The sequence below is a fragment of the Cupressus sempervirens genome, chromosome 1 (genome assembly GCF_028749045.1).
Source record: "Cupressus sempervirens isolate cs-2001-9-10 chromosome 1, ASM2874904v1, whole genome shotgun sequence".
NCBI lineage: Eukaryota > Viridiplantae > Streptophyta > Pinopsida > Cupressales > Cupressaceae > Cupressus > Cupressus sempervirens.
In genome coordinates, this window is record NC_143118.1 from 686,392,827 (window position 1) to 686,410,134 (window position 17,308).

General features: G+C 36.0%; 1 protein-coding gene across 2 annotated transcripts in view; it reads left to right on the forward strand.

Moving 5' to 3' along the window:
* The first annotated feature begins 435 nt into the window (after positions 1–435).
* UREG (urease accessory protein G) overlaps positions 436–17,308 on the forward strand; it is a 50,147-nt gene continuing 33,274 nt past the window's right edge. Inside the window, exons 1-3 of one of the 2 annotated variants that reach the window (XM_089786883.1) lie at positions 436–599; positions 14,271–14,462; positions 17,125–17,185. In XM_089786883.1, the coding sequence (XP_089643009.1) occupies positions 478–599; positions 14,271–14,462; positions 17,125–17,185 (375 nt within the window). In that variant the 5' untranslated portion in view covers positions 436–477. The remainder of the gene's footprint in view (positions 600–14,270; positions 14,463–17,124; positions 17,186–17,308) is intronic. The other variant, XM_089786889.1, reaches the window with a different exon arrangement.

Consider the following 17,308-nt stretch of genomic DNA (forward strand, 5'->3'; position numbering starts at 1 on the left):
AAATCTAAATCTTTTCCCTTGATCCACCTTACTAGCAGAGCTCTTGTTTTAAAAAGTCACAGTAAGTCTTCAGTGTTTTTCCAAAAGTTGCAAAAAGTCGTATGTGGAAGAACTCACAGCCTTTGGTTTGTGGGTGCCCAGCAGGGAGAGCCCACTGGACGCTCAGGATTGGGAATCTGAGGATTGGCCCGGCGGGTGTGTGCGCAAAACACCGTTGATCTGCAATGTGAAGAGCTCGAACGGGTTCTTGGAATTGCAAGGTGGGGTTTTTTTGGCAGATTGCTCGTCGGAAAACACGACCCTCGAGGATTGTCAGTGCGCCTACTGTTTGTACGTCTTCGTCATCGCCACCATGGCAGAAGGGACAAAAAAAAATCTGTACAATACTGTATACTCCATTCGTCTATATTGCCCCAGCATCCAACCCCGAAATGCATGTCTCTTGAGCTGTGGATAACTTAGGGCAAGAGCTGCGTAATGTCATCCGAAGACGTTACAATGTCTGCACACTCACACGACGATCACCACCATCATCACGACCATCACCACGATGATCACGACCATCAGCACCACCATGACCACGATCATCACCATTCCTCGTAATGCAACAAAACTTTGTAACCTTCTTAATACTTTGTTTTGCTTCTTTATTTAGAAGATTCAGTACATGTGAAAGATTTTCTGAAAGCAGAGTGGTTAAGTCAGTCGTACTATTGCAGGAGTTTTAAAGATTCGTAGTCTACGTTTTTTGTGCCTTGCACAGCTTTTAGCTACCGTGCAACTTATATGCACCCAGACTAGTGTTAAATAGTCTTAAGTCCTTTATAGCAGCACACATAAAAGTTGGAGATTGACGGGAAGCACACTTTTAAACCCTTTATGTTTTCGCTCATCTGAAACTCTAGATTTGAGTACGATTCGTTTCACGTTTGAGTTTGGTTTGTTGTGGGTTCAGCCAGTCGTGCATTTGCTGGACAGATTCACTTGGGTCACTCCATGTAAGTACCTCCGACAAATTCAGGCAACAAATGCAGAGCCTAAAATGTACTCGCAGAAAATCCATGGTTTTTTTCCATAGTAAATAATCTAAAGATTATGACGTACGTGTTTTCCAAATAGATATTCGTCAGCTGTCATAGAACAGTTGACGAGCAATGGGCATTTGGCCCTGTTTCGTGTGGATCTTGTTAGAAGTTTTCTTAGTTTTTATCTGAGCAAGCTGTTGCCTTATTAACTGCTTTTTATTTTCTTGAGTGAATAAATTACAGGGATAGCAGCCACGCAAATAAATTTAACAGTAATTTCTTTCAAACTATATATATCTCTTTCTGTGTTTAGAATGGGGTTTTAATCTTTCAAATTCTGCAACGCAGCAACTCATTAAAGTTCATTACAAGCCCTATACCTCATATACTAGGCAACAAACTTCATAACGTGCCGACCACTTGTTTCTTGTTAAGAATTATTACCGCATTCTAATACTTCTCAGAACTCAGATCTTGGTCAACGATGTCCAAATTTCAATTTATATAAACTTCTGCATTCTTAGATTCTGAGCTCTCTCTCTAATTTAAGTTGTTTAAGCACACAACTGATTCACCCCCTCTCTCAGTTGTGTTGGTGTACTTTGCTTTCTAAACATGCCTGAGGCATGGTTTTCTGATTCCTGATATCAATAACAAAGGGAGAACCATCAATGCTCGAGGGGGGAGCAAAGGGGTGGGGGCAAGTCCAGTATTGGGGCGGACAACTATCTTAACAGCCTCGTGAAGGAAATCAAACTTTTCTATAAGGGGAATATTACAAGAAGCTTTTGATGTATTAGGAGCAGAGTTGACAGGTAAACTCTGTTGGAAATCTAATGGCAAACAAGTGACTGAGTGGTGGGGAGTGAATTAGGAACCACTTAAACTTTTTCACTTAGAATACTTTTGCTTTACTTCATTAGGTTATCTAATCTACTTTCATGCATGAACATAAAGTAATATAGAAATCAACACCATAACACTTGGACACAATATTTGGTAACCCAGAAACCCTCCAAGGAGAAGGTAAAACTGGGGTGGGGATGACACCCACAATGCTTGACTACTGTAGTAATAAAGTTGGCCTGTTAGGGCTTACAATTACTCTACTCTATTAGGAGTATGAAGGACTGCAAGGCCCACCTTGTGACAGGATTTTACGACACAATGAAGTATGTACTCTGTTTAGGAAATTTAGCAATGGATTGTTAGGTTCACCTGGTTAGAGGATTTGACTGATGCAGTTGTTAGAATGAATCAGTAGGTTGATCTTTGCTTTGCATCTCTATTTGCTGAAATAAATCCTTTGAATAATATGATCACCTGACTGTGATGGATGAGTCTCTGCTTTTCCCTTTATACTGCTAGGTAGCCTGCTAATCAAACTGCTCTTTCATATTCCTTATTCGCTCGAGTCTGCTTCCGTGATTCATCTTTCACGTATATTCCACACATTACATCTTAGACAAACTAATTTGCCTTCCTTATATATACATCAAACAATATCTGCAAGCTAAGTCGGCTCACATAAGAGATATCTTTACAGTTTCCAAATTATATCTTCAAGTTGGTCAAATGCTGATGCTTGGGCCACACTATGCACTTTGGTGTCATGCTGATGCTTGAACAACATAGTGAGCTCGGGTGATACTCTGGCACTTGGGTAACACTTAGCACTCGGGTGACACTGGACCATGCTGACTTGAACTAGTAGCTCGGTTCATATTGAGAACTCAGCGAGTACTGTGAAATCGGTTCATACTGAGAACTTGGTTTATACTGATAACACTGACAACTTGATTTACATTGTGAACTTGGTTCATATGGAAGAGCTCAGTTACACTGGATATCCTTAAACTGCTCGGGCTACATTGAAACATGTTGTCTGATGGAAAGCTCGGTTGCAGTATTAAGCGACCTTCTTGGACGACTTAAGTGTTTTGTCACTAATTGACAATATGTCTTGCCATAGGGTCAACAAACTTGCAGGGGGAGCAAATATCAGTTTAGGGTAAGTTTCGAGGGGGAATAAAATCCGGGGTTTTATCTAACCTTACCATTAGAGTCAGGATTAGTAAAAGTTTCCCGGTGGTAGAGAATTTGTTATGCCTCAATAAGGGTCAATTCTTCCTCATGTGCTCTTCTTACATAAGAAACAAGTGTTAATACAACCCAATAGTTCAATAGGGTATACAATAGTTTCATTTTCTAGTTCAATTCTTAAATCTCTTGGTAGGTCAAGTTCCAAATTGATCAACAACAAGTGTCTTGCATCCATGTGCGGTGACAAAGATGGGGATTCATCCATTCTAAGCACGTTACCAATTGATTTTAAAGTTTTGGGGACCCACTTCCATATAATTGGGGGAATATTCTGCACCGTGACAGATATAGGGCATGATAGATCCAAAAGCTTCATCATTGTTGGGCCCTAAATTATTCAAAGACAATAGATCAAAATTCCTTTTTAACATCCTTTTAGCTCTGTGAGTTCTGGAAAAAAATAACAAATAGCCCTCTCTGGACCATTCTGCAGAAAGAGTATTGAAACCTTAGCTTTTTACCCCTTACATTTTGGAGCCAATTATTCATATAATTATGAGAGAGCAGTTTACTAATATCAAGGGCTGCAAGAAAGACAGCAATATTCCTAATTCTATTCTTTTCACCACCTGAACCTATGGCAATTTCACAATTAGGTTTGATGTTGAGAGATGTGTCAGAGATGTACTTACCTCTTCCTTCTCCATTTTTTGCTCTGGACATTGACCATGGCACCCCTAACCTCGAGCTTCTGTGGAATGGAAGGTAGAATGATGGCTGTCTCTGGGAGAGTCACTTCCCATATACTTTGGTATCCTTGCCAACCACCTCAGACAAGGGTGCATTCAATGCAAAGGTCAAGACAGGCTCAGGAAAGCCATCCTTTGTACAGGCTGAGTGATTGCTTGCTCATGCGGAGATGGCCTTCACAAGATCCTAGAAAAATCTTAATCCAGATCGAATTACAATCACACATTTACTTTTTTCCCATATCTACATTACAAGGACTACATAAAAAATAAACAAATTTGGGAACCTTGTTAAAGAATGTATTCAATATTTAACTGCCCCTCTATAGTGGCCTCGAAATTAAAAAGATCTCCTTGTATCCTTTTAGTCATTGCAGAATTTATTATTTTTTCTGTAGATGGTTCTATGCCTTGCATCTCTCTTCCGAGGTCTGAAAAATTGAGTGCCCTTGCTGATTTTAACTGCCCCTCTATTGTGAATTTCAAATAAAAGATCTCCTTGTATCCTTCTAGTCATTTTGGAATTTATTATTTTTGCTGTAGATGGTTCTGTGCCATGCATCGTACTTCCTAGGTTTGAAAAATTGAGTGCCCTGCATTGTTCTTCTTTAGATTTTCTTTCTGTTTGATCCAATATTGTTCGACACACTGTTTTCCAAGGTAAAACAATTTCATGTCTAATACTTTCTCCCATATTTTGCTCCTTGGCAATTGTTGTTGCCATGTAACTGCTTCAATGTCTGCTTTCATGGTCCATCTCATCTTCATAACAAGATTACAAATCTGAATTATTTTAAATTGGAGAAATGTCTAGTTGACCTAGTAATTCAGTTTTCTCTTTGCTGTCACTGAATGTTTTCAAAATCATGCAAGGTCCATCTTTTTTATTTGAATTTATTACATTTTTCCCGTAGTAAATCAATCTTTCCTTAAATGCATTATAACCGAAACCCCTTCTTGAATGTCTTAAGCATCCTAGTAGATATACATTTTCGAGATGATCTTTTCAAGTTGTTCTCTGTCTAATAAGTTGTTGTACCTATTCAATAAAGTCCTCTGGATCATCACTGCTTCTTTTCTTCAACTGGCAAAATAGCAAGATCCTTTTTGCCTTCAGACTCTATCCATTCACAATATGAGATCAAATTAAGTAACATATAATTCTATTCCATTGCAGACAAATTCTGTTGAGTAAACACTAGATCCCACTGGTTTTCTTTATCTTCTGTTATACGTTCAGTAAATTTCTCATTCACCTGTTCTCAACTTCACTCTGACCATCTATTTTGAAGGGTATCTTAGCTGAGTTGAACTAACTTCTTGTAGCAAATCTTTTCTACAACGTCTCACAAAACGAGACTCAAACATTTAGTCATTGCCATCCTACTACTATTGTAGAATGATGTCTGTTGTCTTACTTACATCAGTGGTTTTTTGAATACATCATGAAATGGGCTATCTTAGAAAAGTGATCAATAATAACAAAATCAGAATTAAAAGCTCTTTCAGTAAAGCAATCCAACCACAAAATACACCATTATGTCTTTTAATGACATAGTCAGAATTAACAAAAGAGTATGCAATCCTGTATTCACGCGGTCACCCTTTGTTACTTGACAAATTTTACACCTTTTAAGTTTAACAAATAGAAGAGCATTGTTATTAAATTTTTAATGAAGGCCAATGATATCTTGCTTCAATATTGCTTCAGTTCTATCTCAGCCAAAGCGACTGACTAAACTTCCACTAAGCATCTCTTTAATGTAAGAATCCTAGCATTTAGTAGTATTTGTTCACTGGTAACTAATCACTAATTTTAATTTAACATCTATCTTAGAGGTAAGGCATCCTTCAGTTGAGTTTTTTAGAGCATAAATAAACTTTGCAGAGATATTAAACACAGAAACCAGAAAACAATGTGTATGTATGTGTATCAACTCAGAGGATCACTGATTTAATTGATATTGCAAATGCAGTCCAATCTATTCTCTTGAGTTCACCCTAGATTAGGTCCTGTGCAGCTTGTTGAATTTTCTCGGTTTCTTGCTGTCTTAGATGACCTGGAAGGATGTATGCCTTTGCAACCTGGATAAAGATCTGTCACTCAGCCTACGTAGTAATTGGACATGACATATAAATGACCTGGAATGATCTATATGAAATTTGTAGTTGTAAGTTTTGTCCTGATATCTTTGCTTCCTCTTGAGCAGAAAATAGTAGTTATCTCCAACTGTCCTCCAAATGGCACCCAAGCAGTTTAAATACCTCACACCAGATATAGGGCCCAAGGCCCTAAATTGGACTCTGAAATTTTAATTTGAAATTCAATTTTATTTTTAATATTCACTATTAATTTTCTATATTGTATATTAAATATTATTAATTAATATATTTAGTTGGTGTTAATAAACACCATTGTTTAGGAATGTGTCAAGGGTTGACCTTGAGAGGAAAGGGGAATGACATCCCTCTCTTCCCCAAATTGTTCGTTCTTGAGCAACTTTAGACTTGGATGCTCAAATATCTCCACTCCTTATGATGTAGCATCCTTAGTTGACCTTGAGAGGAAAGGGGAATGACATCCCTCCCTTCCCCAAATTGTTTGTTCTCGAGCAACTTTAGACTTGGATGCTCAAATATCTCCACTCCTTATGATGTAGCATCCTCAAGTCAATTTCCACTTCACCAAATACTTTCAAATGACTCTGTCCATCAACTTTTTCTCCCTCATATTAATGATGGTGTTGGGCTTCGAAACAAATTTTCTTTTATCATCAAGTGGTGGCAGCCCTTTTAGTTGTGACTTTATGTCCAAAAACCTTCTCTAAACATGGCAAATGAAAAACATTATGAATCTTGCTATTTTCTTGAAGTTCCAGCTCATATCTTGAAGATGGAGAAAAAGCTGGAAGAAAAAGCCATCCTCTGAACTATGACGTGTAAATGGATGAGTGACTCGGTAGTTGAGCAGGTCATCTTACGTTTGGAAGATTCCAAGGTCAATACTTAGTTTCTGTGTCGATAATATTATGCCAGAATAAGCAAATGTGTTGGGCAATTAGCCTCTTATCACAACTATATCAAGAGACCCTAGTCAACAGGTTAGGAATTGTATCTTAAACTAGGTTAGAAGTACCAGGCAAATAAGTTGAAATACAATATTGTATCACTGCTAGATTAAGATCTCCTAAACAAATAATCTAAAAAATAACATTGTATCAAAGTCAGATTAGGAAAGCCAAGCAAAACAATTATGAGATTAGGTTAGGAGCTCAAAGTGAATAAGAGTGGCCAGATGCTTATGTTAGAATATATAGTCCACTAATATAACTGAGCGGGGGGGGGGGGAGGGGAGGGGCTGAATTAGTAGTTATCTAACTAATATCACAATTAACAACTTTAAACACTTAACCATATGAGTAATATAAACTGAAACCACAACAAGATACTCATACACAATAAAACCAAATTTGTTAACTAGCGAATCCCTTGATTAGAGGGAAAACCCTGGTGGGGATGGTACCCACAAGATGATGCACTAATATAAATATTCTTTGTTAGAGGATAGACACTATTAGGAGTTTGTTACAACATTCAGTACATATGAGTCCTTGTTAGGAGATTCCAACCTTGTTAGGAGTTGTGGAAGACAGCTGGACCCATTGCCCAAATAGCTTCAAGGGCAAGACAACCCTATTAAGAGTTGTGGAAGATAGCTGGATCCACTGCCCAAACAGCTTCAAGGGCAAGACCAATGAAACCCACTGTCCAAATGATCTTTGTATTATTCCTTGTAGAATAATAGAACTGAAATGTACTTCCTTCCTTTGTCTCTGTCCTGTCAACCGAACTTCTGCTTCTTCAAATCTTGTAACCAGATCTCAAATCTCGCATCCAATAATCCCTTGGATCGCTTACGCGCATTTAGTAAGCACTCTGCTCCCATTTGCACTTCACACTTCTTGCAATGATCACTATACTTTAACATGCTAAATCACACATTACAATCAAGGAAAATGTCTTTCCTTTATACCACATCTTTATAATAATTCCTTGAGTCAGCCTTGAGGCTTTCCTAATTAATTAAAATAAGATAATTAATTAATTACAATTACAATAACACTATTGGCTCACAGTCTAAACAAAACTTCATATGTGCGATACTAAGGCTTGCGCACTCGTTGATGTCATTAGTGGACTATCCTTTGTCATTGCCTGATTGTGCGTCTCTTCGTTACATCTTAGATGTAAGATAGCCAACAAGCATTAGGAACTACTTTCCCCATACCCTGTCTCTGAATTATTCTCTATAAATCAGGTACAACTTCCGTACGGCTTCAACTAAGACTCCGCGCACTTAACCATGTCATTGAGACACTGTTCCGTACATGTCCATAACTGCGCACGACCAGACAATCAAACCATTGTCTGCACCATCAAGATCTCTGTCTGCTACTCTACGAGTCTTTATAGAAACAATGCTATGTTGACATCAATGACAAACACAATCATGAATGCAACATATCAATACTCTCCAATGCTCAGGATACTCCCCAAAGTAGTATCATCAGCATTCATGCTAATAGCTTATGACACTTTCCCTTTGATACCTAAAAGTTGTCTTTGGCCAGATTTGGTCTACATGCCAGTTTGGTTTTCTAGGTGCTAGATAATTGCGTTTACCATATTTTAATTTTGTCCTTTTGTAGGTGCTCCCATAACATGCTAGCATGATCTTTCAACTAGGTGGCTGCAAATTTTACTCTTTTTGTTACAACTAAAATGCTTCCATTCAAACCATGTTTCCACTTCATAGATCCAATCTTTCAACTCTTCAACCTTCAAACCGACACTGTATTAAGGCACCTATATTTTAATTTTTATTGAATCAACTTTTCATAAAGACCTGAAACACTTTACTAATGTCCCTTGATGGTCTTCTCCTTCATTGACTGCTCTTCAGCTTCTTCTATAGGCTCTCATTGGATTTGCTCCTCAAGGGTCTTTTTGCTGGGACTTCCTCTAGTCTTTGTCTCAAGGCACCAGACTAAAAGAAAATGGCTGCATAAAAAGGCTTTGAACCTTTATAATGTGTATGTATTGATGAAACTTATGAAAAGAAGAGAAGAAAATATCAGATGGAATAAAGAGGATCCAAATTGAGAAAGATCCCAGCAGTTGATAAAAGTTGCACTTTGGAACGATTAAATTTCCAACGGAAATTCAATGCATATGCTTTTTTTGAATTTTTTTAAAGGCACTATCAATGTTGTATTTCTTGCTGTTTCCCTAACCTTCCTAACAAATTCTAATTTCTATGTTACTTGATGATGTGTCCACCTGTTTCACCCCCCTTCCCTACCTTCCTGCAACCTTGCATTCCCTTTCCCCTCCCCCACACACACACAAAAATGCATAAGCACACACTCCCACAGGCGCACGCACACACAGATATATATGTTTTATATTGCTGTATCCTACTGTGTCCCTTGCCAAAGGGCCTCAAATTGCAATATTCTGTCATGCCCACACTACCAACAATTTAAAAAAAAAAGATGAACTATAGGAAACTACATATATATCTATGTATACTACGAATACTCTATTGAATTATAAGGTGTTTGAAATATAACAACTCATGTTTCTTGAGATAGAGTTGAGTACATTAGGATAATACATACTTTGATCATTAAGTTGAAGGTAATGTTGAACAACATTTAGGAAGCATTAACATTTCAACTAGGTCTTAGGTATTATGGGTAGAATGATAGTATTCCAAGATATAGTTGGGGATATATAGTTTTTAGTTGGTGTCAGTGTAGAAGGATTCATTTCATTCGGAATTGTAGTCTTCAAAATTCAAGGGAGATCAATAAGATTTCACAATGCTTACATTTGTTAAAATCCAAGTAATAACATATGTGCTAGGTGATATTATGAGATATTACTTTTAATTCCACATCCTAAACTAAAAGTAAATAGTGTGTTTATAAATTATGAAGCACCAAGTCCTTATGAAATATGGGTTCATAACTTGAAAATCGGGATGCTGTAGACATGCGTATTTGTCCTAATCATTTTGATTATCTTGCCCCACACACACACACACACACATATTTTTAAAATGAACTCTTACATTTTTATCAATTAATTAAACTCTAACCATATTAACCTAACTATATACTACTAACTATATTATTGAAGACATATAGTAATTATTTTAATTTTATATACTACTACAATTTTATTATTATCTACTAACAATCTAACATCAATTAATAATTTAATATAATAAATTTAAATAGTGAATACCAACTAGGCTATCCGTTAGCTAGACTAATCTTATATTCTAACTAAAGTATTAACATTCCTACTAACTAAATACTATTCACCAAAAAATCTACCCTTAACCACAACCATGCAAATTTAATTTAATAACCCCAACCCCTAGCTACTATATTAACTCCCTAAGCCCTTACTGCATGTGACCAATGACCCACCCATTCCGTGTGATAATCTGCTTGACTAAGCTTGACCTAAACCAAGGTTTCACTTTTCCAATTAAAAAGGGACTTGGCGATTTCCATTGACTAGCGCTAGGCTGGCGCAAGTGGGGACCTTTGACTCAAGTCAGAGTGTTCCGCCCTTGCGTGAGGCGCTCACCTAGGAAGTGTGATGTGGAGTGCTTTGGGGAGTGGTAGGGACCACCTCCCTCCTCCCACATATGCGCTTTGCACTTTGAAGTTTGATGCCTCAAACCATGTAAGCGCTCCATTAAAGTTCCCCCCCCGCCCCCCCCACTTTTTAAAAAAAAATTAAATTTTTGTTTATATAAGAAAGGTACTTCCTATTCACGGGTCGACTCCTTCAGGCATATTATTTTATTGCATTTAAATGTGAGTTAGACATACTTTAATCCCTTAGGTAGTTGTTTGGTTTAAATTTATTCCTTGCTGCTCAATAGGAATTATTATTTTATTAATACTCTATAAAGGAGATTCCAAGGCATATTCTTCCTGAATATTATATTAGCCTGTAATATGCAAAGGTCTATTTTCCCATTCTCATACAAATTCTAGAGAAGAAATGTGCACCTACAACATATTTTCTCATATGGATTTTAGACTATGTCTTACATTGGAGTTAATTTTTTCTATTTCTACTATGAAATTAAGAGGGTTTGGTTTGTGATAAGTTGATGTTATCTACTCTAGAGATTTATTGGTATTATATAACTTAAGTTTAACACAAGATCAAATATAAATGTATCCAATAGATGAATAGAATCATTTATGGAATTGCTTATTATTGAAAACATAATGAATCATTTTCCATGCATACATACGAACTATTGCAATACAAGAACTTTTATTTCCATTGCATCAGAATACATAGTAGAGGTCCTTACAATGAAATCACTCAAGTCTACAATGAATGGTTATTACAATGATTATCTTACATGAGAACTTCCTAAGGTTTAGCTATAAATTGAATGCATAAATCTTCATATGTACAAGAGCTTGATCACCTAACTTCAACTTGACTTTCCACAACAATGGATATTTCTTTACATGAACTATTTCTTTCCTTCCTACGCAACAAAGAATGATACAATCTTTCTTTTACAATGCCAACTACATGCATAGCATCAATCTCATTTTACACATACACAATGGTATACAATAGGGGGTAAATTCCTCTTGCATTTCAAAGAACATAAAAGTGGGGATTTTGCTATCATATCCCATAACAAAATGACATGAAAAGGATGATTTCTTGACAACACTTGATTCTTCAACAATGTCAAGGGAAAATCCCTAACTTCTTCATAGGGTCCATTCTCACAAACCTGCAAAAAACAACACAAAACCAGGAACCATGGAGGCTCACCTCCCATCCGAGGCCTCCAAAGAGGCCACCCACTGAGCTGGGGAAACAAGATCCAAACGGGATACACTCAAGCAACTTTTAATGCATGCAACATCACAATCCCTCCTATGGCTTGCACAATGATTCACCATTGGAATCATGAAAACAATGGGTGAAGGTGGGCTCTTCAAAGAGGAGATTGCCATGTCAATACAAATCACATACATTAAATTTCACCATGCCTCTACAAGGGTTGCACCATACATGCTTCTATTCACAATTTCCACTTATCACCCCGATCATAATATCAAGACAATGGCTTCAATGGAGCTCATACTCCATGAAATCCCCCCTTTCTCTCCAAGAGAAGAGGCTCTCAACTACATTGTTGAGCTCAACTAACCCCTTCACCCAAAACTTCTCTTCCCTCCCAACGGTGAGTGAGGCCTTCACACCCATTAACAATCAACACTCAAAAACAAGAACAAAAGAAGAAATCCAAAGAAAGTAATTGCAACACAATTTACAATCACTCCAACACAACACAAAACATGATTTCACCAACAACAATAACAAGATTACAACACCATTATGCAAGTGCAAAAGAAGATCATGGCATGGGCACCAACCTTGGTCCAAGCTAAAGGCAAATGATAGTTGATGAAGAGCTCCCTTCTCCTTAGCCTCCTCTCTAAAACCCTAATTGTCTCTAAACTTAGAGAGTGGTTGGACACCCCTCTAGTTTGTCCAAGTCTCCCTAAAAAGGCTCTTCCACTATCTATTTTGGCAAAAACATTAAGCCACTATCTCTTACAACTTTGTCCCTGCCAAGTTTGTTATTTTTTACTTTGTGGAAACATGGGGGAGAACTCATGGGACAACTCAATTTTCGAATTGGTGGAAGAATGCATTGGTTAAGGGACACCCTAGGCTAGCTAAGCACTAAAATGATCAAATTTAGGCCCCTAACATGTTATGCTAACATATGGGTGGCTTATTTCCACAAAAAAAACACTTTGGGACCACATAATGCCCCTTTAAAATCCTTGTCAAGCCTAAATTCGAATTTCCCTTTGATGGTGACTCATCCTATCCCTTATCAAGTGGTTTTACTTAATCTTTTGAAAGGTAATTATTTTAAAGGTTAAATGCTACCATGAACAAAACCCTAGGTGATATGTCATTAACACACAACAACTACAAGTGTCAAGTGACACATTAAAACACATTACACATCACCATGGCATGTCCCTAATGCCTTCTTGAGATTAAATTTACCACACACATGCAAGCTTACATTTACGAAATAAAACAGATCACAACGAGGCTTTTGAATCTTCCAAAGATTCCCCTTGGCTAAACCATGTTCACATGAGTGTGGACCTTGTTTCCCCGATAAATTTCCATGGTTCATCTTCCTTCACACTAAACTCGAGCATCAGTAGTCCAAAGAAAAGTCATATAAAATACATATTATAAGTGCATACAAATTCCAATGTTGCGTAATCCACATTAACACATTCAATTAACTTTCCTCTCTTAATCATTTAATATAAAGCATTCAAAACATTAAAATTTCAAAATTTGCATATCACATTTAATCTTAAATCAACATGATCAAATTAACATTCTGAATCACATCATAATCCATTCTCTATCCTAACATGGTGTAATGCTGCATCCATACTTGTTAGATCATCCCATATGAAAATTTGGTTCTTAATACATATCATAGGTGAAAATCACTACTGTAAATACCAAATCAAATAGATAATATAGGCCACCATCCATCTAAATCCCGAATATATGTCAAAATATCAAGTCATGAGTATCAAAATGCAAGTAAGATATCTATGCTATGACGGGTCGGGGTGAGGCCTTACATATTCAACATTCATTATGCTGCCCCCCTGCCATACTCGCTGTAGAAATGCTCTGGAACATATCTAGTTCCATTTTTCTATTTAGTGCTGCTCCTTAGCTTCCTAGTATTCTTTTCACAGAGAAACCAGCAACAGACATTTAGTTTCTTATCATTTCATTTGCAGTCTTTATATGGACATAAGTAAAGAAAAAATAGATTTGGGAACTTTATCAGGGACTGCTTTAGATTTTTCTAGTGCTTCTCTATTGGGAATGACTCTGAAATAGAAAAATAGTCTTTGCATGCCTATTATTCTTTTTTTAAAATTTCTTGTAGATTAACCTATGCCCCTGCATCAGAAAATAACATCTTATGACAGCTAGGTTAGGAATAGCAAGCAGATGTGGTGCAAGGAAGTTTTTAAGGACCAGTACTTTTTGAAAGGATGGGAATTATTGCCCATTCAAAATGGAATATTTCTATTTGGAAAGGAATCTTCTAATAACCTGATATATGTAGGCACATTCCTCTGTAGAAATTATCCTCATGGATTTATTGTATGTAGTCCTTGATGTGATTGTATGTGATTACTTCGATGTTGATGATGCAACACAAAAAGACATGATGAAGAATTGTGTGGAAGTATCATTAGAGCATTGAGTTTATACTATATCTATTCTTGAGATTATTCTTTTTCTTATTGCCCTTTATGTAATTCAGGGATGCTGTAGCTGCTACATCATGGGTAGGTCCTGATGGCAAAAAATATCATACTCATGATGGGTTGGCTCCCCATTCACATGAACCTTTGTATTCACCAGGATATTTTACTCGGAGGGCACAGCGACTTACAAATAGAGATTTTAAGGAGCGAGCTTTTACTATTGGCATTGGTGGTCCAGTTGGCACTGGGTTAGTAACAAGAACTTTTTTTTAGCATTCAATTTCATAGTACTTCTTTGTTAGATATGCATTGCAATTTTGTAAAAGTATTAATATAAATCACTGGAACAACTTATGGGTTTGGGTATTAATTTGTCTGATTGCCATGTCTGGTTTGTTAGATGTAAAATTTTGGTTAGATTATAAGTGTTTGCAAGTGTTGAAATCTGGACATATGCTTTGAATCCTATTTCGTCAGTTTCATGCTCTTTGAAATCATTCCCTATTTTGAATTTAAGTTACTAATATACAATTGAAAAGTCCTCTCTCTTCCACCTCAGGCCCTTCCCTTGCCTTACAATCTTTTGCACAAGCATTCTTTTTCCTGAAGAGTAATTCAGTTGAGCCTTCTATTAACAAAATTTTGAATATAATTTTGATTTATACTTGGTATTATATAACACCAATTGCTTGTTCTACAAAATATCCCTGATAATGAATCTATATCATTCATCTCTCTTTTTCTCTCTCACACATAATCTGGGGAATAAGCATTCTTTCCCCACAAGATCACATATATCCTTACACTTGTTGGTTTGTTTCAATAGTTCTGTGCCAAATTGCTGATCTTGAATTCTCCAGTTTATTTTTTGAGGGCGGTTGGGGGAAAGCATTGAATAGGAGAGATGCAGTGTGCATTTCTAAGGTGCTTTTGATGATAAGGGTTTTAGTGGAAAAATGACAAAAAAAAAAAAAAACCGTTTTAAAATCAAATGATCTTTCATTACTCCCAGAACTGTTTCAATATAAGATGATTGAGAGAATGTTTTAATACTCGAAGTTGTGATATTTTTGAGGGCAGTGAGTGATAGTGTTGTTGGAAATAAGAGGGGAGTGGCATGCAAATTTTTAGGTGGTTTTTATTGTAAGGGTTTCAGTGGAGAAATAACAACAAAGTAACACCTGTTCCAAATTCAAGTACTCTTCCTATAATGTCGTTATTTTAAAGTTGAAATTAATAAAGGTTATCAAACAATATTGATAATAAATAAATAACAATATAACCTAATATAAGATATCAAATTGATATAATATAATATTATATCAATTGATATAGTGATAAAATGTAAATGATATGATATAATTATATAACTATTAGACAATAATAAAATGACAATTTAATACACAATAGAATATAATTATAATTATAATAAATATAAAATTATAATTATAATAAAATTATGAAATTGAAATATATAATAAAAAATAATGAGTCCACAATGACCCTCAAAATATAACTAGTAGAGGTCATATCAAAATTATATAAATAATGATAAGAAAGGAAATGATTAAGAGAAAAGCCAGTAGTCATGACTCTTCCCTCTATTCGATACAAACTATATATAATAAGAGTAGCCATTCAGATAGGGGAGGGGGATTTGAACAGAGATTTCTGAATAGTCACATTGAATAATTACTACAACGAAATAAATATCAGAATTCAGACCTGACTCGGCACTTCATCACTCAGTCCATGTTGGGGAGATATACGCCTGATAGTAATCGCATATAGTGGATAATTGGCGAAGGAAATAAAGAGATAGGATATCGATAATATCATGGACCTTTAATGGACAGTACAGAACGACGAGATTATTGAGAGGAATGGACGCATGAAAAGAGTCAGACTCCTGTGTATCATGCTCCTCCAGTATAAAACGGGGGGATAAAAAACATTCAAATTATATGTATAGCAGATATAGACAAAATGTCTTACTGTGAATCAGAACAACATGAACTAGTCTAGTCAGCAAGGCAGAATATAAGCAGCGACTTTAATGTGGGGATTAGACCAAGGAAGATGGAACATGATGTTTGGAAACAATAATATTGTCGTCTATTTGTCTGGGACAAATCAACACTTGGGAGTATAGTCAGAAGCTACGTTGGATAGGAATCAATGTTCTCATAATAAATGGCACTTGATGTTCAAACTCAAACATTAGGAATTAAGGAAGAACATCTATATTCTTAACATAGCATGCACAAATTACTATTGAAGGATGTATGATTTGGAAAGGAAGAGATGCAAATTATCAGATGTGTGATATAAGATGAAATATTGATACATGAAAATGTAAAAGTATGAATGGAGAATGTCTTAGATATGCATATAGTGGATTAGGAGATAAAATTGGAGAAAAGAAATAGAGGTATATAAAGAAGGGGAAAACGGTAATATACAAGATCATATAGGAATAGATATATAAGGAAGATATGAATATCATTAGGGGTTAGTTTGATGGAGATCAATATAGTGGTTGTGATTAGTTTAAAAAAGAAATATTGAATAATCATTTGAGGTCAACCAATCCATCATAGCTAAGCCAAGAAAGAATAGACATCATAAATGAATTATATGGATTTAAGGAATCTATTGAGACACATGCAACTTTATTTCGTTAAGAACCAAAAAAATATCAATACGAGAAGAGGGAACATTACACTTCCATTACCTCTGAACCATGTTCATCATTTTATGATAAAGAGAAGGTTTTACGGCTTTAAATTTTCATACTTGAAGCTATAATATCCAGCGAGAGATATGAATGTATTCTTACTGTAAGAAGTGCATTTGTTTGCTTGGATGTCCCTTTCTAAATTGTTCTTTCTACTGATTTTTTACATGTAGGAAAACTGCTTTGATGTTGGCTCTCTGTCAGGCTTTGCGAGACAACTACAGCATTGCAGCAGTATGTATTAATAATTTATTTTTCATATCACGTAGTTTTTATTTACATATATAATTTGCAACAAGGTTTTCTTTTCAGTGTATAATAAATACATTTTTATGCATTTAAGGTTTGGTCTTATCT